This window comes from Arachis duranensis, chromosome 4 (assembly GCF_000817695.3).
Source record: "Arachis duranensis cultivar V14167 chromosome 4, aradu.V14167.gnm2.J7QH, whole genome shotgun sequence".
NCBI classification, from domain to species: Eukaryota; Viridiplantae; Streptophyta; class Magnoliopsida; order Fabales; family Fabaceae; genus Arachis; species Arachis duranensis.
Window position 1 is genome coordinate 1,019,618 of NC_029775.3, and position 24,784 is coordinate 1,044,401.

The 24,784-nt window shown below is 35.7% G+C and overlaps 1 protein-coding gene across 2 annotated transcripts; it reads left to right on the top strand.

Moving 5' to 3' along the window:
* LOC107482440 (uncharacterized) lies at positions 1 to 24,784 on the top strand. Of its 2 annotated transcripts, none has more exons than XM_016102929.3 (27): positions 1 to 266; positions 360 to 461; positions 559 to 740; positions 899 to 1,160; positions 1,250 to 1,317; positions 1,554 to 1,623; positions 1,718 to 2,083; positions 7,407 to 7,486; positions 7,612 to 7,663; positions 7,883 to 8,036; positions 8,179 to 8,266; positions 10,891 to 10,993; positions 11,083 to 11,170; positions 14,072 to 14,169; positions 14,623 to 14,805; positions 16,943 to 17,194; positions 17,750 to 17,845; positions 17,925 to 18,019; positions 18,127 to 18,190; positions 18,295 to 18,370; positions 18,480 to 18,553; positions 19,103 to 19,351; positions 19,448 to 19,521; positions 20,052 to 20,158; positions 20,592 to 20,710; positions 22,108 to 22,185; positions 24,244 to 24,784. In XM_016102929.3, exons 1-27 carry the CDS (start codon positions 69 to 71, stop codon positions 24,439 to 24,441), a joined length of 3,576 nt encoding a protein of 1,191 aa, XP_015958415.1. In that variant the 5' UTR covers positions 1 to 68; the 3' UTR covers positions 24,442 to 24,784. The 2 variants fall into 2 exon arrangements, with proteins under 2 accessions (XP_015958415.1, XP_015958416.1); XM_016102930.3 differs by lacking the exon at positions 24,244 to 24,784 and adding an exon at positions 23,102 to 24,220.

The window sequence follows — 24,784 nt, forward strand, 5'->3', positions numbered from 1 at the left end:
TGGAAAGCACCGTGCAGTTGTCACTGTTGAGTGATCTCTCGCTCTACAGTCTACACTCACTGCTTTTGATGGCGGAAACGGCGTCAAATGCAGCGGAAGCTCCAACGCCGCCGGTCAGGTTGTGGAGGACTGCGTTCTTGACGCTGAGGGATGAAACCCTGACGGCCCCTCCTTCTTCCTCTTCCACACCCGATTTGCTCCGTAACCTCATCTTCTCCCAATCCTACACTTTGCTATCCGCGCTCCCTGAACTTCCCTCTCACGAGGTCCTATTCTTCTCGCTCATTCACTCCTTCCTTCTCTTCTTCTTCGCTCTACATCTGATCCTGATATTTTCTTTCGAATTTCTCTCTCTCTAGGTTTTGTCGGACATTTTGTTTCTGATGGAACTAGTTTTAGTTTCCGCCAGCTGCTTAAATCAAGAAGAATGTACTCATATTTATACTCAGACATCACGTTTGGTATCACTTTTTCTTCTTTATTCTTGATTGATTTAATTTTACAGGCGAATGTTTCTTGAAGCGAAAGTGATCTTGCTCGTATATTTTGATTTTACAGATCCATGATATATGTCGTGGTGTCTCCTTCGATGTGAATCCCTCATCTTTCACCGGTGTTGTTAATGCTTTCAGTAAGATGCTGGATCTCTTCCCTGGAAAAGTTGCCATAGACGATGAGTCAAACAGAATTCGCAGTAGCGCGGGAATAATCTCTGCTATTGAATGTTTGCAGGCTTTCAGGTTCTTTCATGCTGTCAAAAGAGAATTGACACATTGAGTTCATCTATGAAAATTTCTACCTCAATTTTTACTACTAACCAAGCATATTCTTAATGCGATATTGCTTAGAGAGTTTAAGGTTTATCACTGCAGTAATGCTTTTATCTGCTCCTGGCCAGATGTATTATTACTTCGTCGCAACGAAGATGGTTGCAGTCTGAAGATACATTACTGGTTAAATTTCTACTTGACATTATTGCTAGCTATCAAGCTGCATTTTGGTTGATGCCTCATTCAATGAGCAAAGACAAGATTGATATGAGATTATCCATAGAAAGCAGTTCCTGTGAATTACAGACTGTTGCTTTTGGGATGCTCAGCAAAGCAATCTCACGAGCTGGTTCATCCTTCTCAGTTGATATGTGGAGATCTATGATTAAGGTATGCAATATTACTTTAGTCTTTCTTTCTATTTTTGTTTTAAGTTATTAATTCAAGCAAAATATTATGAATGATCTATTTTGACATAGGTGGTGAGGAAAACAATGGATTTCTTGGCACAAAAAAGTTCATTTGTGGAAGATAATGTGATGTCCAGGTAACCCATTTGCTGAGAAGACTTTTACGAAGTATGATATTTAGAAGCTTCATAGCTTTGTTTTTGTGTTTTTCATTTTTTTTCCGTTGGTAGAGTTGCTTTCAGTTTAAAAAAAAAACTCGGCCTTTGCATGTGTGTGCATGTGGGCGTGATTGACAGAGGCAGTGATGAAACTGGCAGATAATAATGCTTAGGCAGCTTGTTATTTCTTACAAGTTGATGTATCTTATTTGCAGGTTTTATGAATCTTTTCTAAGCTGTCTTCATTTGATCCTCACTGATTCTAAATGCTCTGTTTCTGATCATGTAAGTCAAGACATTTTATTTTGATATGAACTATGAAGTACAAATCAATGTGTTTTTATTCCTATTAAATTTGACATATGGATTCTTTTTCTAGGTGTCAGTTTTTGTTGCCGTTCTGCAAATGTTCTTAACATATGGACTTTGTGGTCTAACACCAAGTACACCGGTTCTTATTGGTCGTGGGGAGAAGGAATGTAATGCAGAGAGTCCACGAGCAAGCTGGGAACAAGTGAACAGGTCGAATCGTACTGCCTATAGGCCTCCACACTTGCGCAAGCGAGAGTGTTCAAAAATGAAGCTGAGTAGAGCTTGGAATTCTCAAAATATATCAGATAGTGAATCTTCTGCTGTTAATTTTACATCTTCAGATTCAGATTTTAGTGATGGCGATGGATCAGCAAAAGAGAGCGGGGGAACACTGAACTCAAGGGTTAGAGTGGCTGCCCTCATTTGTATACAGGTAAATTTCAAAGCTATTGTGATGCAACCTTTGTATTGTGAATATATGAGATTGGAAAGTCTCACCCCCCACCCCCCCAAAAAAATTAGAATAAAAAGTTATATATGAAAACCTAAATCTTGAAGGATGATGCTTGTAAGTTCCATCCTTTTTTCCTACTCAACTTTCTAAGGTAAATTTATTAGAACTTCAATAATTAAGAGTGAAGATCTGAAGTTTATTTTGCCCAATTTTCAAATTCAAAGCTTTGCTAGGAAAAGGGAGAAAAGTTGTGTTGGATAAAAGAGGAGTTCTATTGAGAAGATAGAAATTTGCAAGTAGGGGCACAAATGGACCACAAAAGGGAAGAAAAAGCTAGCTAGATAAGAAGCTATGAATGAAATTCAACTTTCAAATCACTTGAAATATTTGGTAATTCTTCTAAAAGCGTTGCTTTACACTGAAAAATGGCCACATGCCTATTCCTATCCGACAAACCGTAGAATTGGTAAAAGAGAATGCAAAGATTTGGTTGGCAATGGGCTAGCACCCTGCTATGACAAGGCCGCAAGGTTAGAGTTGAATTATATCTTGGCACTTGGTAATAGCCAACTAATTTAAGTAGAAAAAGTTGTGCCCTAACTAATAGCTTTTTGGCTCCTATAAGTGGTATTAGAATCAACGCCATGAGTTTGGTGATCAGGTAATGCCCAAGTATCGCATGCAGGTACTAGGGGAGAGGGATGTAGGTTGGAGGCTAACATTCTACCTTTGGCAAGACCCGGATTAGGTTGGATTTAGGCTTAGTTTGGTAAAGCTTTTACTTTTTAAAAGTAGCTTATAAAAGTTAACTTTTAAAAGATGGCTTTTAAAAGTTGTAGCATTTATGTTTGGTAAATCAAATCAAAAACAACTTTTAATAAACATAAGCAACATCAATTGTGTTTGGTAAAATAGCTTTTAAAATTTAAAAATACTATAATAGACATAAATGCAAGCATTAAATTTAGAAATTAGTTAATATATGAGGTAATATTAGACTTTTAAATTTTGAAAAGTACAAGTCAACTTTAAAAAACTCTATGTTAGGTGCTTTCAAAAGTACCCTAATCTTTTAAAAACTGTAAGCACAAGCACATGATTTTTTTTATTTACCAAACACAAAATGAGGAGCTTGAGCTTTTAAAAAGCACAAGCACATCTTCAAAAAGCTTTACCAAACCAAGCCTTAGATTGGGTTGGAGGCTTGATTCTTGGATAGCATGGACTTTGACATGTTTCAGGGTGGAGGGATTGTTGGTAATAGGCAAGGATCCCACCTTGGCAAGGCCCATATATGGTTGATGTCAAATCAGACCATGACACTTGGTAATGGCCAAGTGAGTTTAAGTAAAATGAGTTGCACCCTAACTAAAAATATTTTTTTGGTCTAGTGGTAAGTATTTGATTTAACAGAGTTCATAATACAATAGCTTTGTTGAACATAGAAGCAATGTTTGACCTATTTTCGTAATATTGTAAGTATTTTGGGCCCATTATCCATAATGGCTAGGAAACAAAGGGGATATATATCATTGAATTTTGGGATAATCTTTGTTGGAACTTTCATTATATTCGAAACTTGAGTGATAGATAAATAACCTATTATTATCCCGAAACAAACTAGTCCAAACTCACTATGAAGCCAATTCCTCAAATTTGGATTCTTTTGAATTTTTCTTTAAACTTGCTTTCTGCAGCATTAGTTTCAGAAAGCAATATTTTTTAGTAGCATAAGATGTAGAAATTTTATATCCGAATTGCTTTGGGTGAAATTCTATTTATTTGTTGTCGTAAAAATGAAAAGCACTATATATTTCTTCTTTCCTTAATGAACTGATAAGTTTGTGTTGCTAGAGATTGTTATTTGAAGTAAAAAGTATGAATGGTTGTCAAACCATGTTGATGTTATAATTATTTTATATTATGAACTCATCTTATTGAAGAGGTGATAAAATCTTGCTTTTGTTTAAATGGAACCAAATTAAGAAGACCTAAGAAGACCATCATGAGGTAGGCAAACGAGATCTACATGTAAACGGTCTCTCTGTAGACATGATACATGACAGAGCACAATGACGTCGTTTGATTCATGTAGCCGACCCCACTTAGTGGGACAAGACTTTGTTGTTGTTGTTGTTGTTGTTTAAATGGAACCAAACTGCACGATGAGTGTAGGTGTGTGGAAAAGCTAAAAGAAAAATATCATTAAAATGAAGAAAGAATAATACAAGATGGGGCATGAAAAGTAATTGCTTCTGTTTAATTTCATTAGAATTGATTGGGTTTAATTCAACCACAAAAAACTAGCCCAAGAGGTGAGGGTTGGGTCAGACTTATAAAGACCAAAGGCCATATCTTTGTTCGACATGAGACTTGTAGTAAAACCCCTTACGCGTAGGATTGGATATTTAGAGTGTGAAGTTTGCAGGACTAGACATTTGCGGGTGACCCCCCAACTACATTGGATTCAATCAACTTTGATACTATATTAGAATTGAACGGTCTGAACTCAATCTCAAAATCTAGCTTAAGAGGAGAGAGTTGGCTTACACTTACAGAAACAAAAAAGGCTATATCTTTAATTGACATGGGGCTTGTAATAAACTCTCACACCTAGGACCAGACTTCTAGAGTGTGAAGTTTGCAGGATTGGACATTTCAGGGTGACCCAACTAACATTGGTTTGGATAGACTTTGATATCATATTAGAATGAGTGTGTCTAACTCAGACCCAAGAGTTAATTAAAGATGTGAGCATTTCTCCATAGAGAAGGATCATAGAGGCCATATCTTTGATCAACTTAGGACTTGTAATACAATTAAGAGAGAGAGAGTCTTTTTTTTGTTCACTTTGCCCCTTTCTTGCCTCAAGAACACATAAGTGGGATAGATCTTGGACATATTTCCTCTAGAGCCAATGACGGGCAATTACTGACTTTCTATTTCCCCCCCTCCCCCCTTTTATTTTTTGTAACGAGTCACATTTATGATTATTATTACTATTACTATTACTATTATTATTGGGTTCAATTATTCTATTAGTATCTATAGCTTTACTAAATTTTGAGTAAATTACCATTTTTACCCATAAAGGTTGAAGACACTGACATGTCTACCCATCGAAGATGAAAATTACCATTTGTACTCATAAAATATGGCTTCTGCAAGCAAAATTATCCAAACCCTAAAAAATTAAATGAAATTCCTAAACTATCCTTCTCTCCAGTCTCCAGCACTACTACCATCGTCTTCCCCCTCTTCCTTTTCACCCCTTCCCAGACCAGAGAGCCAGCCTCCCCCTTTTCTCTTCTCTCTATTACGTGCTATTGTTCTCTCTGGTGGCGTCATCGTCATCCGTGGCCTCGCGTCTCATCTTTCTGGTCCCAAGGGAAGACCGCCGTTGAGTGGTGGTAGCATAGCCACGATCAGAAGTTTGCGTCGGAACCCACGGATCTGAGATCTTCGCCCTTCCCCATTATTGCTCCATCAAGGTAAATAGAACTTGTTTTTGCCTTATTTGCTCCGCTTCTCCTTCACAACGGCATTGTTGTTGGCGGTTCGTCGCGCGACGCTGGTGTTCAAAGGGGTTCTATCGTCGGCTTCTTCAGCCGAGTCTATTTCGCGCCACCCACAACCACCTTCGTCCAAAGAGCTTAATTCTGCATCCAGGTTGGTTGGTACCATATCCAGAAGCTCTGATTGTAAATCTGGAGTTTTTGTTTCTGAATGTTTTGAATGGATGTTGAGTAGTAGAAATTCTGAATTAGAAAATGTCTTATGAGTTTATGGCGAGAAGGAGTAGATCTGGTAGGGACTAAGCTGGCGGCGACGATCTGGGGGAGTTGGAGATCACTGGAGGTGGCTGAGCCAGCTGAGGGTGGCGTGCGAGGGAGGATGAGGGAGGTGATTATGGTGAGTGAGGCTGCCTCTGTAACTGAGAGAAGGGAGGGCCAAGAGAGCGGAGACTGCGTGGAGGGAGGTCATCTGGGAAGCTTGTGGATTTTGGATGGCGGCAGTGATGGTGGCAGTTGGGGATGAGAGTGGTGGTGAAGAAGAGTTTGAGTGGTGGTGAGATTTGAGATTAGAAAAGTGGTGGTGAAGAAAATGGTAATTTAGGGATTTTAGGTGATTTTTTAGTGTTTGAATAATTTTGTTGTACAATACCCATATCTCATGGGTACATATTGTAATTTCCTTCTTTTATGAGTAGATATGTCAGCGTTTTCAACTTTCATGGGTAGAACAACAACAACAACAACAAAGCCTTGTCCCACTAAGTGGGGTCGGCTACATGAATCAAACGACGTCATTGTGCTTTGTCATGTATCATGTCTACAGAGAGACCGTTTACATGTAGATCTCGTTTGACCACCTCATGGATGGTCTTCTTAGGTCTTCCTCTGCCTTTCGCCTTTTGTCCATCTTCCATCTCGTCCACCCTCCTGATTGGATGTTCTATCGGTCTTCTTCTCACATGTCCAAACCACCTGAGACGCGATTCACCCATCTTTTCCACAATGGGTGCTACTCCAACTCTCTCCCTTATATCTTCATTTCTTATTTTATCCAATCGCGTATGACCACTCATCCATCTCAACATCTTCATCTCTGCCACTCAGCTTATGTTCGTGCTCTCCTTTAGCCGCCCAACACTCCGTACCATACAGCATAGCCGGTCTTATAGCGGTGCGATAGAATTTACCTTTAAGTTTTAGAGACACTTTTTTGTCGCATATAAAACCAGATGCAATCCGCCATTTTGACCAACCTACTTGGATCCTATGATTTACATCTTGTTCAATCTCTCCATTATCTTGTATGATGCATCCAAGATACTTAAAACTTTTAACTTTTCGTAGGATATTTTCTCCAATCTTCACCTCTATATTGGGGTTTTCCCTTCTCAGACTGAACTTACACTATATGGGTAGAAATGGTAGTTTATTCCTAAATTTTTAATTAGGTCCTTATAGGTTAAAAGTTTGTAATTAGGTCCCTATATTAGATAAAAATTTGTAATTTGATCTTTACTAGTTATTTTTTAGAAAAATGCAATAATCTTATAATATTTGCTTTTAGAATATTCCATAATTTCATCCTACATCAAATGCAAAAACGACTATTCCAAAAATATTTTGTATTTTCTAACAAAAGATAATTTGAGAGGATCTAATTGAAAAATTTTTTCTAATATAGGGACTTAATTACAAACTTTTAAACTATAAGGACCAAGAAAATAATTAAGCCTTATTACTATTTTGGTGTGCTAAATTATGGATTACAATTTGGTATTGTTTGGAAGGAGCTCTGTCAAGCGGATTCTAAATCTTTCTCTATGCAATGGTCCCTGCTTTTACCAACTAGTGATGTGCTACAACCAAGGTATGACGAAAGGATTCTCCTTCCTTTCTTAAATTGAACTTCCATTATATTTTTTCTCTCTATTTGACTTTGCTTTTTTCTTTCAATATTCAAAATACTAAATTTTTAGTTTTTCATATTCATAGGAAGCGTGATGCAACTTTAATGACATGCTTGTTATTTGATCCATGTTTGAAGGTAATAGCTCTATTTTATATAATTATATTTGAGTGTAGCTGCATATACTTTTGATATGCATTCATCTGATCTGTTAGTTTTAGCCCAACACAATTTTCAATATCGAAGTTTTCTGGCATTTTTCTGCTATAATACGTTTAGGTTTTAGACTTCTTCTATGATATTATTGTTCTTGTTATAGTTATTACCAGCTTAGAGAAGGTTGTCAATGTTATGTAGGTGCGAATGGCATCTGCATCCACACTAGTGGCCATGCTGGATGGTCTTTCTTCCATCTTCTTGCAAGTAGCAGAATATAAGGATTCTAGCAAATTTGGATCTTTTACAGCTCTTTCAAGTTCCCTTGGGAAGATTTTACTGGAACTTCATAGAGGTACCGACAGAAATTGAGAAATTTAACTGACTTAGGTGGTGTTTTAAATTTTTTTTTTTGTGCTGATTTTTTTGCTCTTTACTTTTCCACGAATAACTTTTTCTTAGCTATTTATACTTGTGTCCTTATTTATATTTTGTAGGTATTCTGTTCTCAATACAGCAAGAGGCCCATGGTAAACTGCTGGCCTTGTTGTTCAAGATTCTTCGGCTTGTGATATTATCTACACCGTATGTTCCTCTGTTCCAATACAATTTATTTGGACTTTTCAGTTGAAGTTGCAATCTTAAGTTTCCCTTCTGTTTTTGGTTTTATTTGTAATGGGATAATCTTTCAATTTTGTTTCTTGCTTTTCGTGGTGTTTGATACTGTTATTTTGGAGTCAGTCATATTCTTTGGTCTCATTTAAAATGCATTGGGGTTGAAAAACTGAAATAGGATGATGAAAGTGGGAGCCAAATAAGAATTTTGTCGAGTCAGTTGTTTTAATCTATATTTGCATAGTTACCTAGTTAAAATCAGAGGGGTACTGTAGAAATAGTTGGACAGGATTTTTTTTTTGTTTTTTGGGGGGTGGGGGAGGGGAAGATGCGTGCATTGGTTTTATATAAAAGAAGAGATGAATAATATTTCAAAGGATGCCATTATGCCTTATCATATATCATATTTACAATAAGACCGTTTGTCCATAGATTTCTTTTGACCCCGTTGTGTATGGTCTTTTTAAATCTTCTACTTTTTGCTACTTGTCTATCTTTCATCTGAATCCACTCTTCTAACTGGATGTACTGCCTATCTTTTCTCCACATATCCAAACTATCTATGATGAGATTCTACGATCTTTTTAAGAATAGATACTTTTCAACTTTCTCTTCTATATTTGTCCTTTATTCTGTCCATACATGTTTGGCCGCAAATCCATATAAGCTTTCTCATCTCTGAGCACTAAGCTTATGCTTATGCTAATGCTCATCCTTTCCCGTTTCGTTCTATATAACATAGCTGGTATAATGGTAGTGAGATAAAATTTACTTTGAAGTATTAAAGGTAATGTTTTGTCACATAACTCCACTTGAATTCTATGGTTTACATAAATCTCTTTACTTATGATACGGTGCTTTTTCCAATTTTCACTTCTTTGTTAGTGTTTCCCCTCCTTGTGTCGAATTTACATTTCATATATTTCATTTTACTATGGCTTGTGGGCAAACCATTCACCTCTAAGGCTTCCCTCCAAAAATCTAGTTTCTGATTTAAATCTTATCTTGATTCTCCCATAGGGACGATGCTATTTGTGAAAAGCATGCACCATGATATGCGTACTTCAATATGTTTAGTAAGCACTTCTAAAGCTAATGCGGAAAGATATGGAGTTAGAGATGTCTTCGACAACCCTAAAACCATGACCCCCCCCATGGATTTCTTTGTATCCATTCACATCTTTTCCAACGTGTTTATTTAAGTCTCTATTCAAGAAAATCTCATCTCTCAACAGTATGTCTTGAATTCAACTTTCTAGGTCCTCCCAAAAACTTGTCTTATGGTGTTTCTTCCAAACCCACTTGTGCATAGGTGCAAATCACATAAAAGGTCTCTCCTTCCACCACAAGTTTTATTGCAATGATTCGACCGCTCACTCTCTTAACATCTACCACACCCTTCTTGCACTGTTTATCCACGATAATACTTACTCCATTTCTATTGTTCTTCTTTCCTGTATACCAAAGTTTAAACCAGTAAGTATCCACCTCCTCTGCCTTTGTCCCCACCGACTTTGTTTCTTGTAGGCACATTATGTTAATCATTCTCCTTGTCATAGATTTTCCCATAAGCGTGCATACATTCCATTTCCCAAACTGCAACATTCTGTAGCCTTTATCTTTACATTTACCTTTATCTTTACCTTTCCTTTACCTTTGTGAACTAGCTTGTTTATTCTCATCTGTTGACAAAAACATGGGAATCCTTGCACATTTTGCACTACACCGAGGCATTGATGCAGCGGCCATTATTCATTTGACATTATATTTGAACCATACAGCGCGTTGCTTGTAGGCAATGACTAGCCTTAGTGCACTATCATGTTTAGTCCATGTCATGAAGATTCGACAAACTTTTATGTTGATTGTCAAGGGTCTAACACAACCCTCTTCTTTATCCAGGCATGGGACCGACTACGTAACATAGGTGTAGTTAAGAGAAACAAGGAAAGATAAAGGATATTATTAAAGCATACCTTTTCAATCTCTCATGTCTTAAAGGACGGTCTTCTAAAGAAGACCTTGGGCCTTACACCAAATAGAGGTTAAACTACAAATTGTATCCCATAAAACTTGCTTGTCTAAAAATCCATCATCGTAGGTGCATTAATTGCAGTCCAACCCAATATTTGAACAATGGTGTATGGTGCACATTGCCACAGAGATTGTCTTCCAGAAAAACTAATCTACAGTTGTAAGGAACACCCAACACTCACCAAAATACCAAACAATATTCTATAAAATATCAGCCCCAAGACATTGCAAAAGTAACACACATATTAGGGAACATAGCCTTGTGTAACCTGCATACTTGGAAAATGTCATGGGTGTTAATTATGCCATAGATATAGCATTAGATATTGGATGAGATTCTTTGAAGAAATTTAATTTTTTTTTTGCCAATATTACATGTTTATATACGTAGATGAGATTCTGAACATCCATATGGTGTATGAAAAACATGTGGTGCCTACTCATGATAGACTGTGGATCTGGTCTGAAGGCTTCTTTTGCTGTTGAGCCAAGATTTTCTATTTCTTATCCATTGCTCTTCATGAAAAATTGGTATTGAACTACGTTTGTTGCTTTTTCAGATATTCAAGAATGCCACCAAATTTGTTGGCTACTGTTGTGACATCTGTTAGAACAAGGATAAGAGAGGGATTTCAATTTAAAAGTGACCAGAGTAGTCTATTGGTTAGTTTTTCCTTTGAGTGATTGTTCATACTTCTCTTCTTCCCTCTGGTGCAGTAACATCTATATATAACACTCAAATGTAATAGTAGGCTGCTGCTGTTGGTTGCTTGACTCTAGCTCTATGTTCCTCTCCATCAACTGAAGTGCGGAAGATGCTTTATGAGGAGGTTTCTTCAGGTAGATCTAGATAGTTCTTTGATATCAAAAGTAATTTGCTTTAATGCTTAATGTTATATAAAATGAAAGGAGAAAGGCGCTTCACCTTGAATTATAAGTTATGCACATTTGTTCTTCTGCATTTTACAAAGGCGCAAATCAACATTGTGCATTTTTGTTAATGTGCATGTTAATCAAATAAGTGTATGCTCTCTTACACTCCAGGTCATTTCCAAATCAATTACCCTGAATGTTCCTAAATGCACAACTGGTTATTTTTTCTCGAATATGTGCTATTTTCATTAACAAATTGTAGAAAAATTAAAAGAATGGTTAATTTGCATATTCTGGAAAGTGCAAGAAGTCAATTCGCATTCTCTTAAAATGTAGGGTTCACTCTTGATTCCATGAGGAGCTTCTTCAAGATCCCAAATGCCTTTGTAATTTATAGAAATAAGTTTGCGATTTCAGAATCTCTTAAAACCAGATGTAGAATTGTAGATCAATGGGTTCGGACAATATACCGATTGATGTTTGGAAAGAGTTAGGAGGGAAAGACATCTGTTGGTCAACCAAGCTTTTTAATGAGATTTTAAAGCCTAAGATATTAATTGAGTGAAGGAAGATATTGGAGGACATACAAAATTATGGAAATTACAAAGGAATAAGGGCAACAAGAAGGAATTGTTTATGGTCTTCATTGAGTTGGAAAAAAGGTATATGATAGGAACAGAGAAGGGAGTAAAAATTACATATATTTGTACAATTAAGAACATGTAAGATAAGGATACAACTTGTATGAGAACCCTAGGTGGTGTAGCAGAGGAATTTTCTTGGTTGTGTTATACAAGTCAATGGAGAAATAGAAGATGATGTAAACTATAGGATTCAAGCGAGGTCAGATGTAGTGCTTCAAGATTTATATGTAACGAAAAAAAAAAACCCTTAGAACTTAAGAGTAAGTTTTATTATACTATCATTAGACCAACTACATTGTATGGAACAGAATGTTGGGCTGCAAATGGTGAACATGAACATAAGGTTAGTGTGACTTAGATGAGAATGCTTAGATAGATGAATGATTAAACGTGAATGGACAAAATAAGGAATAAGAACATGAGAGACAAGGTTGAAGTGAAGCCCATTGTTGAAAAGATGATAGAATTTCATCTTTAGGTAATTTGGACATATAGGGCAAAAATTAGCAGAACATTGGTCAGGAAGGTTGATCATATGGATAAATGAATAGTGGTTAGGGGCAAAGGAAGACCTAAAAATACTCTTAATGTGGTGGCCAAAAGAGAGATTTAAGCATAAGTGACCTTATTGCAAACATGATACATGATAGGCACAATGGCATTATTTGATCATGCAGCCAACTTTTAAGTACCTAAAGGAAAGTGGAGAATCACACTTTAAAAGCAAGCTATTAAGGGGGAAGAATTGCTCCTACAAAATCAAGCATTTCATACTTTTCGATGTGGGCCTTTGTGCAGCCCATAATACCAAAGTGCCTTACAGTACACCATAATTGGGGAGCAGACGTCCACGGTGGCTTCATTCTATCGATACTGACCTAGGGTAGCCACCTGGTTATTGGCTATTAGAATTTGGCATTTACCTTTATCCAGCCTATAGATAGTCCTTTCCATGCCTCTGACAACTTGACTCTAATACCATTGTTACTTAATGAAACGAAAGAACAACTCTTAAATACAACATCAAGTATCCCATACTTCTTGAAATGAGACATTGAGCACCTCATAAAAACCATATCCCTAACAACGACCCTACTTAATAGGATAAGGCTTTGTTGTTGCTTGTTGCCTTAATCCATCTCCTAGCTAAATGACTAGAAACAACTTTAAGTTTTTCAAATTTGGAATGCATCCGTCTCTTACTTTCTAAAGGGAAAAGGTAGCAATCATGATGGTTAACATGCCTCTTCCCTTTGTATGATCACCTGACTGGTGGAGCCTCAACAGATTGTTTTCTAGCTGGAGGTATAGGTTTGACATTACGATCTTGATGGAGAACTGAAAGCCAAGTTCAAAAGATTCAAGGATAGAATAATAGAAATGAAAAAATTAATGAGAAACGAACACAAAATGGAGAAGTAAAATAGAAATGATTAATGAAGAACTAAATTGAATGGCAAGTGAATTGGAACTGAATCTCCTCACAGAGAGCAGAGCTGAAAACTATAAGTGAAGCGAACAGAAATAGAATTAGATAAGAAAGGTACAGAGCATTACTGAAATTAAAAAACAAAAATGGGAAATAAAGGGGAAACAGAGACACAGAAGAAATGAACCATTTATTGGTCAATAGATAATTGGAGAATGGACAGAAAAAAGAAGAAATAGATGCAGACATACATTCTTTTGCTTGATGTGTGTGACAGACTGGATAGTGCAGATTCAACCACCCCACTGGGGTGCTACTGGTGGGGTTGGTACATGTAAACTTCCTACTCAATGATTATATGTGGCATTATTTCAGAACATTATTTTTATAAATTCCCATTACATCAAACAAGCTTAATGCGTATTATCTTTGTGCTTCAGCTTAAGTAGAGTGTTAGAACTTAGAATTGTAGTCTTGATTTGTTTGCATACCTATGACAGAGTATTAATCAACTACTATTGTGTCTACATTTCAAGTACATGCTCTCATGACAAGATATAAGCATGTTCCTTAAGTTTTCCTCGTGATTTGTTTTTCTTCATGTTCACTAGTGACAATATCTGCAGTATCACTTCTTAGTGCTAGATACTAGTAGCATTCTAATTCGATAAACTTTTTCTTTGGAGCACATGTTTAGCTACAAAATATTATTGGTTGTGTTGACTGATAATTGTTGTCAGGCTGTTCATATTTATTGGTTTGACTTAAAGTAAATAATTGTTGGCCATTGTTCAGGTTATATTAAAAATGAAAAGAAGTCAGGTGTTCTCGTCATGTTATTTGAGTATTCATTGCAATGGAGCTGCCCAACCATTTGCCTTGAGGCACTTCAGGTAATCTTGTTGGCTAATATACATTTTCGACATATATTGCTGATTTGGTTGTAAGGAGGTGTGACGGTGCACGTAGTTGTCAAAGTTTGTCTGACCTGTGTGCCTATTCTCTTCCATTCTTGTACTCTTACATACTTTGGACAAACTTATGTTGTTTCAAAAATAATGTAACTGTTATCTTTCATGATGGTTTATTCTGGGAGTGGCTGCTGAAATTAGATGGTGTACACAGTACTGCAAATTTGGTGATTAAGCTTTTAAATGCGACTGTAATATGCTTTATTCTTCAATCTAATTTGGTCACTTGCTATTTGTCATGATTAGTTACACAGTTACACTAAGAGCTGAGTGGAAAGTTCAAACCAATAGTTAATTAGTTGATGTGTTTCATTATTGATATTTCAAGAATAAGTTGACATATCATGGTAGCTGATTCAGTATGATCTTCTGCAGGCACTGAAGGCTGTTTGCCACAATTACCCCAACATAGTCACTGCATGTTGGGAACGAGTTTCTGCAATTGTGTCTGGTTTCCTTAGTTTTGGATACCCTGAAATATCTTCAAGGAAGTCAAGTGAACATGGTGGTTCTCCTACTACATTCGTTAGTGAAAAAGTTCTTGCAGCTGCTATTAAGGTGGCAAGTTTTCTATTACTCATTTTGCCTTTATTCTTCTTAAATCCTTCAGTGACTCATCCTTTAGTTCCTTTCTGTTTGTCTTATAGTTCAGTAACCAAAAATATAAATTAAAATGTTTATGCGCTGTAGACAAGGAATTCTGTTGTTTATTTGTGTTCATGCTTACCAAATTATGTAGTTCTTTTGTTCATTACGGTATTGTTTTTAGGATACTATTGCATTGTCTGATCCAAGTAACCAGGTCCACCTAGTCGGGAAAAAATTAATTTCAAATAAGTTCTGTATGAATTGAGCATCTACTTTGTTTTCCATTTGAGAGAAGTGATTTCTTTAATAAAAGGCTATTTCAATTCCACACAAATGTTTATGGTATGGTAGAAAGCTTGGAGTCACTAATCTATTGATATAATAATTATGAGATTTTAGGATAAATAAATAAAGTGCATGAATGCATGACTTCATGCTATGAGTCCATTCATAACTTGGCAATTCACCAGGTATGGGTGGAACTCAGCCCAAGTAGAGATCCATTTACAATTTGCTGATGGCACCATCTTGTTCCTGGAAATTGATAGGGCGAGCATTTTAAATGTTCTCTCTATTTTTCAATTTTGAGTGTGCTTATGGTTTAAAGATCAATATGCTCAAAAATGTTATAGCTGGGATTAATAGAACTCCTCAGGACCTTCTGATTTAGCGTTTTTGGTTGGATGCCCCGTTTTGGAGTGTCCTCTTGTTTATCTAGGTGTTTTGATGGGTGGAAATCGTAAATATTTCTCTTTTTGGGGTCCTGTTGTAGAGAAGGTTTCTAACGGTTGGCAATTCGGAAAGAGCCTACTTCCCTTTAGGTGGTCACATCACTCTCTATCAGTCTTGCCTCTCAAGTATTCCTCTTTACGTATTGTTGTTCCGTAGTCCAGTGGGAGTGGCGAACATGGCTGTAAAGATTGAGGGGCTTACTTTGGTATGGCACTTTGGATTCGAAGAGGGTCCACTTGGCGAATTGGGAAGTTTGTTGTTGTCCTAAAAATGGAGGCTTAGGTCTTGGCTTATTGTGTCTAGGAAGTAAGAACATTTTTTTTTGGGTGGCATAATGGCTCTGGTATTTCCATTAGAATCTCAATGTCTTTGGCATCAAGTTATCATAAGTAAATATAGTATGGACAGGAATGGGTGGGATGCTAATGCTGTTACTTGCACTACTCCTTCTAGCCCTTGGAAATTCATTTCTCAAGGTTACCTTACTTTCAAACCCTTGGATAGGAGATACCTCTTAAAAACTAGCCTTTCCATGTCATTATCATCTATTCTTCCGAACATGATTCTCCTATTCAGTCCTTTTACGTTTCACATGGCTCCACTTTCTATTGGAACTTCCTCTTTTCATAACCTTAATGATAGAGAACCTTTTGAGCTTTTGATTGTATTAGGTCCCTTTGATGGTTTTCCTTTGACTTCTAATCCTGACAAAAGGATATGATCTCGACTCCTTTGGTAATTTTAGTTGTAAATCCTCCTTCCAATTTCGTACTCATTCCTCCAACATAAGTTATTTCCATCTTAATAAACCCATTTGGAAGTCCAAAGCTCCCTCTAAAGTCAAATCTTTTATATGGACAACTATGCTCAACATGATTAATACCAATGACTAGTTGTAGGAGGCCACACAAGGCTATCTTCCCTGATGTATGTGTTATGAGTGGGGCAAATTGAGAGTGTATTTATTACTCTACAATAGTAATATTATGTGATATTCTAGTTTCTAAGAAGAAAATCTCCTTGTCCTAAACAAGGAGAGTGTATTAGATGAAGGGTAGTTCAATGGTAGAGGGAAACCTAGGAACACTATAGGTGAAACTGAAAAGATTTACATGTTATGATAATTTTTTCTAGTAACAATAACATTGATTCATGCAGTGGGACCCTTCCTACTAGAACATGTCTTAATTGTTGTTAAAAGCATCTCTTTGTTTGGTGTGGCATGAGTTCTTTACATGATATAAATGCTTTTAAAATTCCTTGATAGGATACTTCTATTACACATATGTTTCTTACTTCTATAGCTGATTTTGCTTTAATGCTATGATAACCACCATCAATATTGGGTATCCATAAATCTTTTATAACTTTTAAGGTTTTGGATGAGTGTCTTCGTGCGTTATCTGGATTTCAAGGAACAGAAGATCTTTCGGATGATAAGTTGGCGGATATTCCATTTGCGTCTGATTTCATAAGGGGGAAGAAAGTGTCATCTGCTCCATTGTATGAATCAGAAGGCAAAGATGATGATGTAGTAAATTCTGAGGCATCTGAATGTGGGATTCATGAATGGTGTGAGGCTATCGAGAAACATATGCCTTGTATCTTATGTCATTCTTCTTCACTGGTAATAATATTTATTTTAAAAATCATTTTTTCAGATGGATATACTGTTTAGGGTTTAGATTTGAAAGTTAGTACATAGGAGTATGATTCATTTAAGATTTTGGAATATAGGCTTACTTAAATCAATAGGAATACTAAATGCTATGACTAGGATATCCAACTTTATACGCGAACAAGAAACTGAATGTGTAGAGAGAAAAGGCAAAGGAAGTACCGAATTGGATACTTTGGGTTGTAAGCTTTTGGTTAACCAGCAAGGCAAAAATCTAAAAAATGGGCTAGGCATAATAGTATTACTAATTTGTAGGTAAGATTGATGTCATGTCATGCAAGGATGTGATAAAGTTTGGAAATAAGATCGGTACTTAATGTTCAGTAAATGCATCACATGATTTTTGACACTATCCCCAAGTTATGAGGCATTATAATTCATAACTAAAGCTAGGATTACAAAGCATACACCATGGGTAAGCTTAGTGTCAATCTCAGTAGCAAGAGCTTGTGCTACTGCTAGCATTCTCCATATTTATTGTCTTTTGTTTCTTCCACTTGAAAGGTGAGAGCTGCATCCATTACATGTTTTGCGGGGATGACTTCTTCGGTGTTCATCTCATTCACTATGGAGAAGCAAGGCTTCATTTTGTCTTCTTTAGTAAGTTATCACACTCAATGCCATATTTAATTCCTTTTTCTTGTTATGAATTAACGTCTCTCTTTTAAACCTTTTGTAGATCAATGCTGCTATAAATGACGATGTTCCATTGGTGAGGTCTGCTGCCTGTCGAGCTATTGGTGTTGTTTCATGTTTTCCTCAAGTTTGTCAGAGGTTGTACTGAAACTCGTAGAAGTAGTACTAATCTTATGATATCTTAGTTCTCAATATTTCATATTTAATTCCTTAGATTAGCTAAAAAGTTTGTATGGTCTCTGTAGTGCAGAGGTACTTGACAGGTTTATCCATGCTGTTGAGATTAACACTTGTCATACCCTAATCTCAGTAAGATTGGCCTTGCTACTTACATTGTTGTACCAAGTTTAGTTATCTAAGCAGGAACTCAGTTTTTTTCCCTTTTTTTTTTATTTTCTATTTTCTTAAATTAGGTGAGGATTACAGCTTCGTGGGCTTTGGCAAATATTTGTGACGCTATTCGTCACACAGTTAGCTTGGAATATATGGGTGAGTTTAATTTTGCTTGTGTGATTGAATATTCAACCATTTGGTGTCTTCTTTTTGGTAATCTATTTACATTGCTCCTTGCTTTCTTTTATTTTAATCTTTGATGCAGGTTCAAATTCTAACCCCAAATTGATTGTATCATTAAGTGAATGTGCTTTGCATCTTACTGAGGATGGAGACAAGGTGGGTTGATTTATTTTCTGTATGTCGATTTCCATTCTTCTTCGGTGATGAATTTGTGATAAAGTGTGGTTTTTATTACCATTTTGCACAATGGATTATATGATACGGCTGAGACTGGGGGTTTTATATAGGAGAGAAAGAGATGAGAGAAAGGCTACAAATACGTTGATATAATCAAATGCGATAGGGAGAAATGCACCAAAACCTATTGATAATACTTGAATCTTGATCCCAGTTAAATAAAGACATGATATGTGATATTCTAAGATATATTATATTGTTGAATACTTCTATTCTAACAGACGCAATTATATACAGTTGTCCAATGAAATGCGATAGGGTTTGATAGAAAAAGAAATATACCAAACCCTATTTAATAATACTAGAATCTTAATCTATGTTAAATTAGATATGATGTGAGATATTCTAAGATATAATATAGATATTGTTAAATACTTCTTTAATTCTATGTTCATAATGGACACCATTAGATGCAGTTGTCCAATCATTCTTTGTTTTTTATCAATTCCTTCTATTTCTCGATACTAGGTAAAATCTAACGCTGTTCGGGCTCTTGGATATATTTCAAGAATCTTTAAATGTTCAACATCGAGATTTCAAGACATGTCAATGGACCATCTGGGCCCAAGGACTGAAGGATATTCTTGCAGTCAGAATCTCATCAAGTGTCAAAGGTCTAATTCGAACCATTACCAATTGGATTATCATGAAAATTATTGCAGATTGGAAAGGATAGTTAAGGCACTCATTTCTTGTGTTGTTACAGGGAATGTTAAGGTACAATAATTACATTGTCACAATTTGATTGTAAGTTTTGTTTGTTGTCAGCAATGCGTGTTATCTTTTTCCTAACTTCGAGTATCTGTGTGACAGGTCCAGTGGAACGTTTGCCATGCTCTAGGCAATCTATTCCTGAACGAGACCTTAAGTTTGCAAGATATGGACTGGTAAAGACGCGGCATCATATTTGCCTCTTAAAATTTTGTTGACATGCATATGATATTACATGTAATGGTCAATTTGAATGCACACTTTGAAGTTTTGATAGATCAAAACAAAGACACAGGTGTATTCTCAGCTTTCCATCACAATGTTTAACTTTCCTGATGTAATATACTCTGAAGGTTTAACCAAGCTTTCCAAAGTCAATAACACCATTGCATGGATGATGAAGTCTTTACTACAAATAAATTACTACAATAATTTTTTTATATGAATATATTTTATTCGCTACTATTTACTAAAGAATGTGGGTGTATGGATTGAGTAAATTTGACCAAGTTATTCTGCAAACCCTGGTTTCAGATATGTAACTATAACAGTTGATTTCATGTATGTAGCTATAGAATTATGCAACCTTGTGAAATACAACAAAAGTATTGTTTTCTGTATGCCCTCCTGGTGAATATATAATTCGTCTGTGATATATCTGTTACAGAAATGTAGTGGAAAATGATATTTTTTTGTTTGTTTGTAGGGCTTCCGATGTCTATGGTGTTCTTCTGCAATTATTACGTGAGTCATCAAATTATAAGATCAGAATACAAGCTGCAGCTGCATTGGCTGTGCCTGCGTCAGTGCATGGTATAATGTTTTCTTATCATCAATTTCCATTAATCGTCTACACTAATGTTTTTGACCGAAAGTAAGAAAGGTTACATCATAAACTGTTAGACACTTCTTAAATATTAAGTAATAAAATGTAATTATTATCTTATGCTAATTTTCCTAAGATAATGTATTCATTGTTGAATCAAAATTGTTCCATTAAAATTCTAAAATGGATGACCCTGAATTATATGTTTAATGTGCTGCGTATGAAATTCTAAAATTTTGATGAAAGAAAAAAGACATACAATATCTGCAATTTATTTTGTTTTTAAGTCTTGTCAATTTTGACAGTGAATATACATACACAAAGCCTAATTTCAGCCTGTTTTTAATCAGGCCCTTTATTCAGACAATTTTCAACTTGAAGTCATCAGTTGAAAATAACTCTTTCTTTCATGTTTACCAGATTATGGCCCATCCTTCTCGGATATTGTGCAATGTGTGGAGGATGTAATGGAGAATATAGGTCAGGACCAAATTTCGGGGCCATCAAATTTCAAGTATAGGGTTTCATTACAAAAACAGGTCCTACTTCATATCCATCAACTCCATGTGGATTTAAATATTTTTAATGGTTTAATTTACACTATGGTGGTTGTGCATCAAATGTTTAGGTGTAGCTGTTTCTTCACTAGTTTGTTTTTCACATTTACAGGGCTTCTGCTATAACTCTGGAACGAGATAATTTGAGTTCAATCTTTGTTTTTGACATTTTTCTTGGCATTTACTTTTGGAAGGAAAATGGAATTAATTTTGGCATATATCTTGAGTTTAAAACAGAAAAGTACTATCTAATGGTTAAAATTTAAATAAATTCATGGTATTAGTAGAGTTCTGAATATTTAGAATCATGATTATGAGATAGCAACCACAGAGTTGTGCTTTATATACAAATTTAAACTCATGGTATTAATAGAATTCTAAATTATGATTGAGATAGCAGAATAGCCATTCTATATTTGGTTATCACAGTTGTCCCCGCTGTCCTATCCCATCTAGCAAGGCAGTTAGAACCAATGTTTTGAAAACCATACTGAACCGGCAGGTCAAACCAGTTTTTGCGGGGAACCTGTGACCAGTCTGGTTTGGACAGTAATCAAAACTGTTCAAATCATAAACCAGAACTAGAGCTAAAAAAAAGGGGCCAAAACTGGGAACCGCTTACCCAGAAACTGTCTGGTTTGGCAGTTTGTGTCCAAAAACAATGTTCAAGGGAAGGATGATGAATCATAGAGAATCCTGGCATAGCAGAGGAAGTAGAATAAAGCAAGTAACCAAGTAGATGTTGCTAAAGAGTTAGGGTTTTCTAATGTTTTGTGGTTCATGTCTTCTTGGACATATGCCCTTTTATCAATATTACTTTCCTTTCTCTTTTAAAACAACTATAAAAAATCAACTCAAGAAAAGAAAAAACAATCATGAACACCGACCAAAACCAATCAAAAGCTATATTTTTGTTTGTTTTATTTTTGATGGATCAAAAACTATTTACTTAAATATACATGAGACCTCTACCAAAATATATATTAGATGTACTTAAAAATATATCAACAGTGCTATTTGAGTTCTAACAAATTGTCAAATCAATAGTTTGAATTACATTTAAAAGGTTTTCATTATTTTAGTAACTTATTATCTTAAATTTTTATCCTTATTTATAACCTAATATATATAATTGAATATACAAATATATTGTTTTATTATAGTCCGGATAATACGGTTGCACCCTGGTTAAATTGGTCAAACCTCTAAACCAACAACTTGAACGGTTCAGTATTCGGTTCGATTTTCAGAACCTTGGTTAAAACTGCCGACTAGGTATTCTTATCCTTTTTTCCGTGGTTTATTAATGGAACGACAACATTGTTCTGTTATGTTTTTTCCATGTTGGAATAAGTGAATTCCTCAATTTGCTCTTGCAGCTTACCTTGACATTGTTACATGTTCTAAGCTTTACATCAAGCACGGATGATGATCAGTTGAAAGATTTTTTAGTTCAGGTAAGTATTTTATTGTGATTAATGTTTCTATTAGTTGATATCCTTTACAAAAAATATATATTGATAATATGTTAATTGTTGCAGTGTACTTTCTTTTTTCTTTTTTGATTTTTTAAAATGCAATGTAGAGACAAAATTGTATGAAAGTGAAAATTAGTTGCATATACACTAAATTGAAATTAAGAATAACGCTTGAAAACTAAAATTACTACAAGAATATGGTACTTGATACATGATACATCAAGCACATTAACTACAATAGACTTGAAAACACAAATAAAATTTTGTTTGCTGTCTTTTCGCAAGAGTTTTAGTTTGCAATTATTTGAAGCTGGACATGATTTATTATAGGAGGCAGACCTCTTCTGATTCATGTAGCTGAGTTCAGTGAGACAGCTTTGTTGGAAAATTTTATTTATAGGACACAATGATGTCTTCTAATTCTAGTGAGACAGCTTTTTGCTGTGTGTTGTGGTTCTATATTGTAGGTGTTTAATTTGTGTTTTCCAGCTGAAATTTTTCCTAGGAATGTGTTTTAATGTTGAAACAGCAAAGTTATTTGCTATTTTTGACACATGGTTCTCCATCAACTAACATAAAAAAAATGTTAAACCTGTGATTGCTATTCTAGGAAACCAATGTCTTGTTGAAAGAATAAAAAGAGAAGCATATGTCTGAAACCATGTTCTTAAGAAAAAGATAAAAACCCTAATTACTATGTTGACACTTGAAGATGTTGGAATGAACCTAGGTAGTAACTGATATTTCATGGGTCTTACTTGCCCCACAAGTGATATATAATGTCATGCATTACGAGGATGGTTTCTCAGATTTATTGAAAAGGAGAAAGCATCATTAAGGCTTCTGCTGGTTGGCTATTTATCTGTATTGATGAAAATAATGATGGGGCCTGCAGATGGGATTTACCTTCTCACCTGTTCTTCTGTTGGAAAACTTGATTTGATGCAATGGGATGCAACATCACATCCCATTCTAAGTCCCACACAAAAGTGAACTTCGAAGTAGGAGCTATGAGGAAGCATGTATTAATTTCAAGGAGAGACCTTATAAGCTCAGCATGGTTGTTGTGGAGTGTTGTGTTTGTCACAATGGCAGCAACTCATCTTTTGCAATTTCTGTTGCAGTGCAGATGAGTCATGAGGATTGATGTGGATACCAGTTTACATTCATAGCCAATCCAATCCAATCTCACTTAACTATAGGTAAGTCACACCGCATCAGTCATCATGTCCAGTTCAATATCACTGCCCAGGTACTTTAGTTGTGAATGAAAGAAATCCCAAAAGGAGGGGCAGAGCAACACTCAAATTACACACAACCAGAAGAATAATAATAAATACCAAGATAGAACTAAAACTGGCCGGAATCAAAGGCACAGAAACCAATCAAAGAAGAGAAACCATCCAAAAGTATTGTCAGTGTTGAAACACATCTTGTCTGACATTTTACTAATCAGTTCGCAAACCACCATTGCCTCTGATTTATGACAGGAGAAAGAGAACACCCAGCCAAACACAAACAAACACTGGGGAACAATCATTGTATAGGTGATCCCAACAATGTTTAAACAGGGAAGGCATAATATCTATTTAGTCTGAAATTGCTGTTCTTGCAGGACAACTGCAGTTTGGCAGAAGCCTATAACCCCCCATCTCAAGGGATTGCTTTAGATTCGTTTAAAGAAATAGAGCATAAACCCCCCATTTCTTTGCTGACCAAAACTATGGGAGACATAGTCATGAAAGTGGTAATAATCATTGAAGCGGATTGTAAAATATAGTTAATCTTTTCTACTATAGTTTTTAACTCAAATGACAAACTGCCACGCTTAGGAAGTTTTACGTCAGTTATTGGTAATCTACATGTGTAACAATCTTGATGGATTCAGTTATATGGTCCAACTTGAGGTATAGATGTATGATTTCTATCACTCATCTGGTTGTCTGAAATAGATGCAGATAATAGTATTATTACGCTTTCAAATAATCATTGATGTCTGATGAAAATTTACCATGAGTTAATTTTATATTATTTTAGAAAGCATTGATCCTTGAAGATTGGTTCAAGGGACTGTGCTCATCGGTTGAGGGTGAGCTTGATGTTCAAGATAAAATCATTACAGACAGAAAGAAAGTGATGATATGCAATGCAATACAATCATTGACACAAGTCTACAAAGGGAAACAGCAGGATGCAATCGCCCAAAGGTTTGAGGAATTGGAGGGCAGCTTGTGATGTTTTCTGGAATGACAGTTTTGGGAATACCATCTATTTTGGGGTGTGAAAATGTAGTGCCTCAGAGCAAAGCAAGATATTGGCGAAAGATCTTCCCCAAGATTGCTTATGAAAGGCGAGTGGGTGTACCAATACTGAGCAATTGCTACATTGCAAACACGAGGGTCGTGTTTTCGTCTTTTCATTATTTGGGAAGAGTTGTATCCATATACCTAACTTATGTAAATATTTACATGTTCTGACCTTAATAACGCGAGGCTTTCTTTAGTTTTTTGTCTCCCATTTATGAAAACTTGATTCTTTGATGATATAAAAGGAGATCCATTACAAAGTTGGACCATAA